Source organism: Chinchilla lanigera, unplaced genomic scaffold (assembly GCF_000276665.1).
Source record: "Chinchilla lanigera isolate Chin_1 unplaced genomic scaffold, ChiLan1.0 scaffold00050, whole genome shotgun sequence".
NCBI lineage: Eukaryota > Metazoa > Chordata > Mammalia > Rodentia > Chinchillidae > Chinchilla > Chinchilla lanigera.
In genome coordinates, this window is record NW_004955451.1 from 1,716,283 (window position 1) to 1,728,272 (window position 11,990).

General features: G+C 48.6%; 1 protein-coding gene across 1 annotated transcript in view; it reads left to right on the plus strand.

Annotated features, from left to right (window-relative positions):
• The window catches only part of LOC102004882 (chromosome unknown open reading frame, human C17orf64), a gene marked incomplete in the record, with an annotated part of 9,341 nt that extends 6,345 nt beyond the window's left edge, over nucleotides 1–2,996 (plus strand). Inside the window, 1 exon segment of the mRNA XM_013519151.1 lies at nucleotides 2,756–2,996. Within this exon segment, the coding sequence (XP_013374605.1) occupies nucleotides 2,756–2,835 (80 nt within the window).
• Nucleotides 2,997–11,990: the final 8,994 nt, after the last annotated feature.

The following is an 11,990-nucleotide window of genomic DNA, read 5'->3' on the forward strand; positions in this document are numbered from 1 at the left end:
CGGGTGCGCTGCAGCGAGCCGGGTCCGCCGCCCCTCCCCGGCGCAGGGCCGAGCCCACGGGGACCCCTCCCGGCGGGGCGGAGGCTTTGCTGGTGCCCGCTCCCCGCGGCTGGCTCCCCCCTCGATCCTCGCTCACTGCTGGGCAAGGGACAGGTAAGCAGGTGGCCTGGGGTGGATCCTGGGGCTCCGCTGACGCCCCGCCCGGCTGGGGCTCCTCCAGGGCAGCCCGGCTCAGGCGGCCTCCGGCGCGCTGTTCCCCAGGCGCACCCGGTCCCCAGGACAAGCGGGAGAGAACACGGCGGTGGCAGAAGGCCTGGGCTGCGCCCGCCGGGAGTCAGAGATTCAGGGGGATTCCGGGCCAGGCCAGGAGGCGCTTGCAGTGCGCAGGCAGGATAAGGGGTGCACGCCGCTCAGGAGGCTGAGCCCAGCCTGGGCACCTTGAGGGGGACGCTGTGTCTAAACGAAGTTAAGAGCCGGGCGTGGTGGCGCAATCCTGTAATCCCAGCACTCGGGAGGCTGAGGCAGGAGGATCATCCCAAACTGGAGGCCAGCCTGGGCTACAAGGTGAGCTCAAGGCCAGCCTGAACTGCAGAGCAAGACCCTGTCTCAAAAAGACAATCAATCAATCAGTCAATCAATAAAATTAAAAGGGCTGGGGATGTACTCAGCGCGTCCTGGGTTCAATCCCCAGTCCCCTCCACTGCAAAGCATAAGAAGGAAAAGACATCCGTGGCCGAGCAGCCCGTGAATCAGATGAGTTCCAGGTTAAGCTCTTTCTCCGCCAGGTGCCAGATGTCTCCCGCCTGTACTAGGGATTGAACCCCAGCCTTCCCCCTGAGCTACCGCCCCAGCCCTTATTTCTTAGGACAGGGCCTTCCTAAATTGTCCAGGCTGGGCTCAAACTTTCCATCCTCCTGCCCCAGCGCCTCAGACTTCTGGGATCGCAGGCGCGCACCACCGCAGCGGGCTTCTGCCAGGTCTGGGCACCTTCATTTCACATGGTCCTTGCAGCGTCCGGATGAAGCGGTCATCCCTGCGCCCCTTTTACAGATGAGCTGTCGAGGCCACAGGGCTAAGGGCGTGGGAACCGGGACGGGCTGTCTGCAGGAGGAAGGCCGGGGACAGGCCTACGGGAAAGGCCGAGGTGGCAGATAGAGGAGGCAGAGTGGGAGGCAGGTGTGTGCAGAGGGGATGGGCCCTGCAGTGACAGAGTGGATGGAGAGATGCATAGAAGGGTGGAATGAGAAAGAGCCTTGGACGGTGTCTCAGAGGTTTGGTCTTCATGCAGTGAACATTTTCACTACTATATACATGGAGCGTTAAATACAGACAAGCAAAAGTAAGAAAACACCAACGTCACATTTTCCTCACCATTGTTAACAATGCCCACATTGTATAATGTATTGTAGGTCTTTTTTTTGAGACAGGGTCTCACTTTGTAGCCCAGGCTGGCCTCAGACTTGCAGTGATCCTCCTGCCTCAGCCTCCCGAGTGCTGGGATTACAGACAGGTGTGCACCACCACTCTCAGCCTGACTTGCTTTTTTAGTTAGTGGCATCAACCTTTCCAGGTCAGCATTTTCATTGCATATCATAGTTGGATTAAGTAGTCCATATTTAAATTTCAGAGATAACTGTTCCCAAGCCATGCATTCCACCTGGTTATGTCTTTTTTTTTTTTTTTTTTTTTTTTGAGACAGTATCTTGCTATGCAGTTCAAGCTGGCCTTGAGCTCACTTTGTAGCCCAGGCTGGTCTCGAATTCACAACAATCCTCCTACCTCGGCCTCCCGAGTGCTGGGATTACCATGCCCGGCTTCCTGATTTTTTCTAGTTGCTTCCTTTTGGCATTTTTTTGCACTTGTTTGTCTACCTAGAAACAGGCTTTTAGTTTGAAAGTCTTGGGGATCTAAACACGGGGGTGGGTTAGAGATGAGGTTGTCTTCTTTCTCTTGTCATGTGAGAGAGCTCCTAAGTCCCAGGAAAGCCACAGTGAGTGGGTTAAGATTATTCACCAAATCACCCCGCAATTAAAAGTATCTTGCGTGGTGTTTCTTTGGAAAAGGACTGGGTTCGTAAATCCTTTTTTGTTTTGTTTTGGTTTTTGGTTTTATTCGAGGGAGGGTCTCACTGTGCAGCCTGGGCTGACCTGAAACTCGTGATCCTGCTGCCTCAGCCTGCGAGGGCTGAGATCCAAGCTGGTGTCCCCACAGCTGGCCACACCTGACCTCTAGGTTGATACTTGGCAGTGGTGTTTTTGAACAGCCCAGCAGCAAAGTACTGGGACTCAGACGATGAGCCCTGAGAAAGGAATAGGGGGGAATCAGCACAAAGCCAGAAGTCAAGAAAACTCGGGTCTGGTCCTGACTGTACCCCTAGCTCACCGTGAGGCTTTGGGCACTTCCTTGGTCTGTGCTTGCTCAGGAGTCCTCATGTGTAAATTGGGGGTGAAGCCATCCCCCTACCTCCCAGGGTTTCAGCAAGAAGACAGGAAGGGACATAGAAATAAGATTTTATTTTCTTCTCTCTGCTCCCACCACGTCTTCCATATGCCGTTCTTTTTCTTTTTCAGACAGGGTCTCACTATACAGTTCAGGCTGGTGTTGAACTCAGTACGTAGCCCAGGCTGGCCTTGAACTCATAGCAATCCTCCTGCCTCAGCCTCCCGAGTTGCTGGGATTACAGGCGTGTGCCACCACGCCCGGCGTCTTTTACTGCTTGTGATGTCATCAGGACCTTCTCTGACCTCTCTTTCAGGTTCTTTAAGGAAACGTGCACAAAAATCGAAATTCAAGAGGATTAAGGAAGCCCCAGGAAGCCCAGAGACCTGCCCATAGCAGCGCCCATGGGGACAGAGACCAGCTTGCCTGGGCACCCCAAGCCCCTGGGCAGCTTCAGCCTGTCAGCCCCCATGAAGGGAAAGAAGAAAATCAAAAGGGTTCTCAGGTCTTAATTACAAATAGCAGAATGGGAAATAAACACCCTTGGTTTTACTTTACTAGGCTAACAGTCACCATTCACCCCTCCCCTGCTGGGGATTGAACCTAGGGACACCACCACAGAGCTAATCCCTAACACTCTTTTTGGGGGGAGGGATGCTGAGGATTGATCCCAGGGGCTACTTCGCCAACCTTTTTTAATTTTTAATTTACTTATTTATTGTTTTTGAGGTAGGGTCTCACTATGCAGTTCAGGCTGGACTTGAATTCACCGTGTAGCCCAGGCTGGCCTCAAACTGTCGGCGATCCTCCTGCCTCAGCCTCCTGAGGAGCTGGGGTTGCAGATGTGTCCACTGTGTGTTTTTGTTTCATAATGTTTCTCCAGCCCCCTTCTAGGTGGTAGGTACCTCACCGATGCACAGAGGAATAGGACATGGTCATCTGCCAGGGACCATTGGGTCTCTGAGTAGACGTTACAGCGGGTGTGTGCCGAGCACAGCGGAGGTGACAGGGGCTGCGGGGTGTCTGCCGTGGGACAGCACCTCAGGGGGTGGCTGGAGTCAGTGAGAGAGACGAGCGTCACAGCCGGCATGAACCATCTGGATTCACTTTGCGGGTGACCCTAGAGTGAGAGGGCGTGACATGCGCACTGGGACTTTCGCCTTGACTGCGCAGGTGCACGGCTCAAACAGGACACCGAAGAGGAGGCGGCAGCAATGCGGCTAGATCGGTCGTTCAAGCTTGTGCGGCAAGTCTGGCATGGTGGCGCACGCCTGTAATCCCAGCACTCGGGAGGCTGAGGCAGGAAGATCGTTGCGAGTTCGAGAGCAGCCTGGGCTACAAAGTGAGCTCAAGGCCAGCCTGAACTGCATAGCGAGACCCTGTCTCAAAAAGACAAAAAGAAAAAGAAAAAAAAAAAGCCTGTGCTCCAGCTGGGACCCTGCATGCTGAAAGCGGGCCGTCCATGAGTTGCGGTTCCTGGACAGAGTCTACTTGGTCTTTTCTCTCTCTCTTTCTCTCTCTCTCTGTCCATGTGCTGGAAATCAAAGCCAGGGTTTTGCACATACTAGTTACTCTGAGTTATAGCTCTAGCCTGGTTAAGACATTTTTTTTTTTTAAAAAGTAGCCAAGGGGCCGGGGATATAGCTCAGTGGCACAGCACCTGTCTGGCAAGCCCAAGGTCTTGAGTTAGATTCCTGGTACCAAAACAAAACAAAACAAAAAATGTAGCCAGTATTAAATTTTGATTGTTTCACATTAAAAACACATCAGTAGCTGGGTGTGGGGGCACACGGTTCTAATCCCAGCTTTCTGGAATTACATTCTGAGGCAGGATCACAAGTCTGAGCCCAGCCCAGGCGGTTTAGTGACTAAGACCCTGTCTCAAAAGCGGGTGTGTGTGTGTGTGTGTGTGTGTGTGTGTGTGTGTGTGGCATAGCTCAGTGTGAAGGTCCCCAGTTCAATCCCCATTTGCCCGGAGATCAAGCTGCGGATGGTGGTGATTCATGCCTATAATCCCGGCTGCATAGGAGGTTGAGGCTGTAAAACTGCAAATTCAAGACCAGCATGGGTGCCTGGTGTGGTGGTGGACACCTATAATCCCAGCACTTGGGAGGCTGAGGCAGGAGAATCGCTGTGACTTGGAGGCCAGCCTGGGCTACATAGTGAGATTCTGTCTCAAAGAAAAGGGGGGGGGGATGGGACTGAGGATTTAGCTCAGCGGCACAGCACCTGCCTGGCAAGCACGAGGTCGTGAGTTCAATTCCTGGTACCGGAAAAACAAACAAACAAAAAGACCAGCATGGGCAACATACCAAAACCCATCACTCATAAAACCAAAAATGACATCAGATTTCTGGCTTCTCGCCCACATTGGGGCATCCCCACGCCTGTGAAGTAGTGAGGCTTCTTCAATAAACTCTCTGGTTCGCCACAATACCCTTCCTCCCTGTCACCTCACACACTGGGTTTCTTTTTTTTGAGACAGAGTCTTGCTTGAACTCGCGGTGATCCTCCCACCTCAGCCTCCCAAGCGCTGAGATTACAAGTGTGCGCCACCACATCCGGCCAACTTTCCTCACGCGTCTAGATCTCCAGTGGCGGATGTGAGGGCGATCTGGCTGCGACATCTGTCACCCTATTGATCGCCAGGGTTGATCCGGCTGAGCTGGCTGGCTAGGCGGGTGTCCCCTTCCTCCCTCAACGCTCCACGTGCGTCCCTCCCGAAGCTGCGCTGGGTCCAAGAGGACGACCACCCCTGATAGAGGAGGACCGTTCCTCGGTCAAGGGTATAGGAGTAGCTGCATTCCTCTTCCGGAACCTCCAAACCAGCTCTCTAGATTACCTGTGGCCTTTGGTGTGTCTCTCCCCAGAAGCAATGAAGAAAAGCAGGCTGAACCCAGGGCCTCCTCGGGCTGGGCAAGCTGTCTACCATGGAGCTGTGCCCTTAACACACTATTTATTTATTTTTGGTCTGTTTCTGAGACAGGGACTCACTATGCAGCTCAGGCTGGCCTTAAGCTCACTTTCTAGCCCAGGCTGGCCTCGAACTCGCAACGATCCTCCTGCCTCAGCCTCCTGAGTGCTGGGATTACACCCCACCCAGCTCACAATTTTCTTTCTTTGCTACACGGGGATTGAACTGGGGGTGCTCTGCTACTGAGCTACACTCCCAGCCTCCTTTTTTATTTTTAAATTTAAGACAGAGTCTCGATAAGTTGTTCAGGCTGGCCTTGAACCTTTGATCCTCCTGCCTCAACCACCTGAGTACCAGGGAGCGGATCACAGGAATGTGCTGCAGAGCCAGGCTTAACCACAATTTTGATGATGGATGTGGGAGGGGAGAAGGGGAGGGAAAGGAAGATGGTACCTTGTTTTCAGCCAGAGCCCAGAAAGGTGGCAGTGAGCCCAGGGAAGGAAGCTGGCTCATTTCCCGGAAACAAGCTGGGGGTGATAGTACACGCCTGTGCTTCCAGCACTCAGGAGGCTGAGTCAGGAGAATCACAGCAAGTTTGCGGCCAGCCTCAACGACCGTAGTGACATAGTGAGTTCAAGGCCAGCCTGAACGACATGATGACATCCTGTCTCAAAACAAAACAAAAAACCCCCCAAAACCCAGACCGCATTGCCACATTTCCTAGAAACACACGCGACAGATTCCTGAGTGCAGAGGACATTGTCCTGGAGCCTGCAGCACGGGGCCATCACATGCGCGTGAGGCTTTCTCCTCGCTCCAGTCTGTGTGTAAAGTGACTGTCGCTAGAGACTAGCCGTGTCAACGTGTCAGTCTAGCCGAGGAGCACACAGGGAAGCGCGGCCAGGGAGGGAGGGCCCTGCTCCGTCGCCCTCGCTCCTATTCGCTGGTCTTGGAAGTGGGGAGGTGGCCTCGCTAGCCTGGCTGGTCCCTGGCTGTTTGCAGAGCGGGGAGGCCTCGGGAGAGGCGTGGGCAGGACGGGTGAGCACCGTCTGCTTTTCCCTCCGCCTCGGAAAGGACCAGCGGCGTTGAGAAGAGGACAGAATGCACAGAACGCGGTCCGCTGTGAGCGGGGCGGCACTGCCACCTAGAGGAGCGCTGGGGCGTTGCAGCGTTGGGGTGGGGCGCGGGCAAAACGCGGCGGTAGAAGGGGCTGGCCTTCCGCCGCGAGCGGTAGAGGCCGGTTTGCGAGCCCTCTGGCCTCTTCCCTCGCATTCGCAAGGGAATTCTGTAGGACCCGAGACTCCCAAAGCGGGTCACTTGTCGTTACTCAACTCAAAGCCTTCTAACAGCCGGGCTTGGTGGCGCACACCTGTAACCCCAGCACTGGGGAGGCTGAGGCAGGAGGATCTTTGCAAGTTCGAGATCAGCCTGAGCTACAAAATGAGCTCAAGGCCAGCCTGAACTGCATAGAGAGACGCTGATTAAAAAAAAAAAAAAAAGCCTTCTAACAGCTGCTCACTTGACCTAAAGCAAAAGCTGAAGTCATCGCAAGGGCTTCTGAGGTCCGCTAAGACGCTCTCTGCCGTCCATTTGCCATCTCTGACCCCGTCCTTGCTTTTCACACATTTATCAAGCGCACTTCCTGTGTTAATTAGCTTTTCGTCAGTGGGACAGTTGCCTGCAACAGCCAAGCATGGTGGCACACACCAGCGAGCCCCGTACTCAGCGGCCGAGGCAGGAGGTTGGCCAGTTTAGTTTTTAAATTCTGAAGCAGGGTCTTCCTAAGTGCACTTCAATTGCCCAGGCTGGGATTACTGGTTTGTGTCACTGTGGTCAGCAAGGGCAGAGATTTTTGTCTATCTTGTTTATTGCTGTGTCCAGAGCAATTATAACAGTAGCCAGTACCTAGCTGTAATTACTTAACAAACATACTGAGCGAGTGAATGAGTGAATGAACCAAAACAGCATTTTACTAAAGTCAGAAGAGATAAAAAATCTAAATATTAAAATAGAAAAACTCCTGGGAGTGGTGGCACATGCCTGTACTCCCAGCACACGGGAGTCTGAGGCAAGAGGATTGCCCTGAGTTCAAGGCCAGCCTGCGCTATAAGGCTAGTTTGAATTACATGGTGAGACCCTGTCTCAAAAAAACAAACAAGGGGCTGGGGATTTATCTCAGTGGCACAGCGCCTGCCTAGCAAGCACAAAGTTGTGAGTTTGATTCCCGGTATTGGAAAAAAAAAAAAAAAAAGTAAAACAAACACTAAATCTACTGGAAAAGAAAGTAGGTAGAAATCTTAAAGACATAGAGGTAGGTAGAGAGTTCATGGACAAAAACCAAACTTTACAGGAAATACTTCAAAGAATCAACAACTGGGATCTATTTTATTAAAAAATTTTTGCAAATCAAAAGAAATCACCAGGGCTGGGCATGGTGGCACATGCCTGTAATACTAGAACTTGGGAGGCTGAGGCAGCAGGATCATTGCAAGTTCAAGGCCAGCCTGGGCTACAAAGTGAGCTCAAGGCCAGTGTGAACTGCACAGCAAGACCATGTCTCAAAAAGACCTAAAAAAAAAAAAAAAAAAAAAAAAAAGAAATCACCAACAGAGTGATTTGGGAAACCCACAAATTGGGAAAAAATTTTAGCCAGTTGTCCCTCACACAAAGGACTTCTATCTAGAACATGTAAAAAATTTTTTAAAAATCAGGCCCCCAAAATTCAAAGACTCAATCCAAAAATGGGCATCTGAGATGGATACACACTTTTCAGATGAAGAAATACTAATGGCGAATAAATACATGAAAAAATGTTCAGTATCACTGGTCATTTGAAAAATACAAATTAACACAACACTGAGATTCCATCTCACACCGGAAAGAATGGCTGCCATCAAGAAATCAACCAATAACAAATGCTGGCTGGGCTGTGGGGAAAAAGGAACACTTCTCTACTGTTGGTGGGAGTGTAGATTAGTGCAACCACTGTGGAAATCAGTCTAGAGATTCCTCAAAAAACTAGGATTAGAGGTCCCATTTGACTCAGCTATTCCCCTTCAGGGTATTTTTCCAGAAGAATTGAAAACATCATGCCACAGTGATATACGTGCACCCATGTTTATAGCAGCACAATTTGTAATAGCTAAATCTTGGAAACAACCCAGATGCCCATCAACCGAGGAATGGATAAAAAAGATGTGGTCTTTTTCTAGAACGTAGTAGTACTCAACCATAAAGAAGGGTAAACTGGAGACTTTTATAGGTAAATGGATGCAACTTGAGACCATAGTCATAAGTGAAATAAATCAGACTCACATGTGTAAACATTATATTGTCTGCTTAGTCTAAGAAACGGAAAGGGTAAGTAAGATCCAAAATGTATGATAGATATTGTGAAAGGGAAAGAAACTGCTTAAAAGGAAAGAACAATGGAGATGGGGGAAAGGAGAACAGAAGGAAGGGAAATATATATACACACACAAGATAGCTAAGACAATTGCACTCTAATTTCTATTCCTTGAAAGGAACAATCTGATGGAGACCACTAAGAAGCAGGCCTGAGCAGGACTTAAATTAACCAAGCTCAAGTGCTAATATAGTGGCCCTAGAGTGGGAATAAATATGCACATATGTGCACGTAGGTGTATATTAGGTATGAGTATTTATTTTATATACTGAGTTTGCCCTCTGTAGTCCCAACCCATTTTATCTCCTGGCACCTTACCTGAGGGGGGTGGGGCAGCCAGCTCTGGCTGGGGCCTGGCTGAGCCAAGCTCTATATATCAGCTTGCTCCCAGTTGCTCCTTCCAGCAAAGATTTAACTTTTTCTAGTCAGGATTCCCCAGGAAGCTTCCTGAGGCCTTTATTCTATTATTTCCCTGTCTATCTCCTCCTTTCCCTACACTGGGATTACAGAAATGTACCACCGTACTTGGATTTTGACTTTTATGATTCTTTTCTTCCTCCTCCTCCTCCCTTTTCATGTGTGTGCATTTTCTATTTTTACATAGCTAAATCATCAACCCTCCTAATAATGGGAATTGAACCCAGAGCGTTTGGAACAAATGATGTCTCCTGGCCTTCTTATTTTTGAGATAGAATCTCCCTAAAGCCTAAATTGCCCAGGTGGGGCTCAAACCTGCAATCTTCCTGCCTCAGCCTGCGACAGTGCTGGGATCACAGACATGCACCACCATACCAGGCCTCTGTCTTTCCTTTTGTGTCTCTTTATGACATTGAAAGGCCTTTTTATTCAGAGAATATTTAAAATTTTCCTATGTATCCTTCTAGCATTTCTCAGGTTTCAATACTTAAGTTTGTTTGTTTTTGTCACCTTGTAGGCAGGGTCTCGCTATGCAGTTCAGGCTGGCCTTGAGCTCACTTTGTAGCCCAAGCTAGCCTCGAACGCGCAAGGATCCTCCTGCCTCAGCCTCCCAAGTGCTGGGACTATAGGCGTGCACCATCACGCCCAGCTCAGTACTTATGTTTGAATGATTATCTGAAATTTCTTTGTGCTGTTATATAGTAGCCATACTAGATGTAACATATATATATATACATAGATATAGATATATCTTAGATGGTTAAACACCTGTGCCTACATGTATTGGAGTGCGTGTGTAGGCTTTATCATATGGGTAAAGTCCAAACTTTCCTATAATTATTTAAAATCAGGAACAAGACAGCATGTCCACTATCACTATGCCTGTTTAATATAGTGCTCAAAACATTAGCAAGAACAATTAGGCGAAGAAAAAAAATGGGAGGAATATGTATAAAAAAGGAAGAAATCAGTTGGGTGTAGTGGTGCACGCGTGTAATCCCAGCACTCAGGAGGCTGAGGCAGGAGGATCGTTGCAAGTTCAAGGCCAGCCTGGGCTACAAAGTGAGCTCAAGGCCAGCTTGAACTGCACAGCGAGACCCTGTCTCAAAAAGGCAAAAAAAAGAGGAAGAAGTCAAATTATCATTATTTGCAGACGGCATGATCCTTTACATAGATGACCCCAAACATTCTACCTAAAGACTCAGAATTAATAATCAAATTTGTACATAGCATGATACAAAATCAGCACATAAAAATCACAATAATAGCACAAAAAATCTACAATAATAATGAACCCAATGAGAAGGAAATTAAGAAAAAAATACCATGCATGAGAGCACCAAAAAAGATTAAATACAATGGTACCTCAGTCCACAAACTTAATTCTTTCCAAGATTCTAGTTGCAAACCGAGTTGGGCATGAACCAAATCAAATTTTCCCATAAGGTCAACATTGAACCTGACCATTGGATTTGATTTAGTTCCCATCTACTTCGATTTGTGACCAGAATGATGGCTAGAATTAAGTTCATGAACCACTATACTTAGGAATTAACCTAATATAGGAGGTAAAAGACCTCTACAATTAAAACTACAGCATTCTGAAAAAGGAAATTGAAGAAGACATCAGCAAATGGAAAGCTAGGGGCTGGGCATTTAGCTCAGCGGCAAAAGCGCCTGCCTGGCAAGCGCAAGGTCGTGAGTTCGGTTCCCAGTACCGGAGAAAAACAAACAAACAAACAAACAAAAAAAGAAAATGGAAAGCTATCCTCTGTTTCTGGATAGGCAAAGCCAGTACAATTAAAATGGCCATACTTTCAAAATCAGTATACAGAAGTAAAGCAATCCCAAGCAAAATACCAACATAATTCTTCACAGAACTGGACAAAATAATCCTAAAATTTATATGGAAGAAGAAGAGACCCAGAAGAGCAAAAGCCATCCTGGGTAACAGGAACAAAGTGGGCGGCATCACAATCCCAAACTTGAAGTTATATTACAAAACAACTGTGATAAAAACAGCATGGTACTGGACAAAAACAGACACGTAGATCAACAGAACAAAATAAAAGATATAGAAACAATCCCAAGCATATTCAACTATTTGATTTTTTTTTTTTTGTACCAGGAATTAAACTTGGGACCTTGCACTTCCCAGGCAGGTGCTTGTGTCCCTGAGCTACATCCCTGGTCCCTATTATTTGATTTTTGACAAATGGGCCAAAAATATACACTGGAGAAAAGATGGTCTCTTTAATAATGATGTTGGGAATTTTTTTTTTTTTTTTTGTCTTTTTGAGACAGGGTCTCGCTATGCAGTTCAAGCTGGACTTCAGCTCACTTTGTAGCCCAGGCTGGCCTCAAACTCACAATGATCCTCTTGTCTCAGCCTCCTGAGTACTGGGATTACAGGTGTGCACAACCACGCCTGGCTGGTGTTGGGAAGATTGGATGGAGACCACCACAAAGCAGCCCTGAGCAGGATTTAAATTAACCAATGGGCTTTTCATGTTTACTTGTGAGTCTATCCAAGGCCTAGGCTCCTTGTCTGGAAATTGGCAGTGGACTCATAGTAAGTGAACCTCTATGAGTCACTAATCCCTGCTAAGGCCTGTAGTGGTAGATGAAGGCAGAATACCTCAAAGACTAAGACAAGATCACAGTCAAGGACACCTGGATCCATCTCAACTAGATCAAACCTGTAGCCTCAGGCATCTCACTCCTGGGAGGATTAATTTAATACCTGGTTTGGGAGGTCCTTGAGTGGTTCTGCCCCTCTTGAGTACTCCCCTCCCTTCTTTCTTTCTTTTTTTT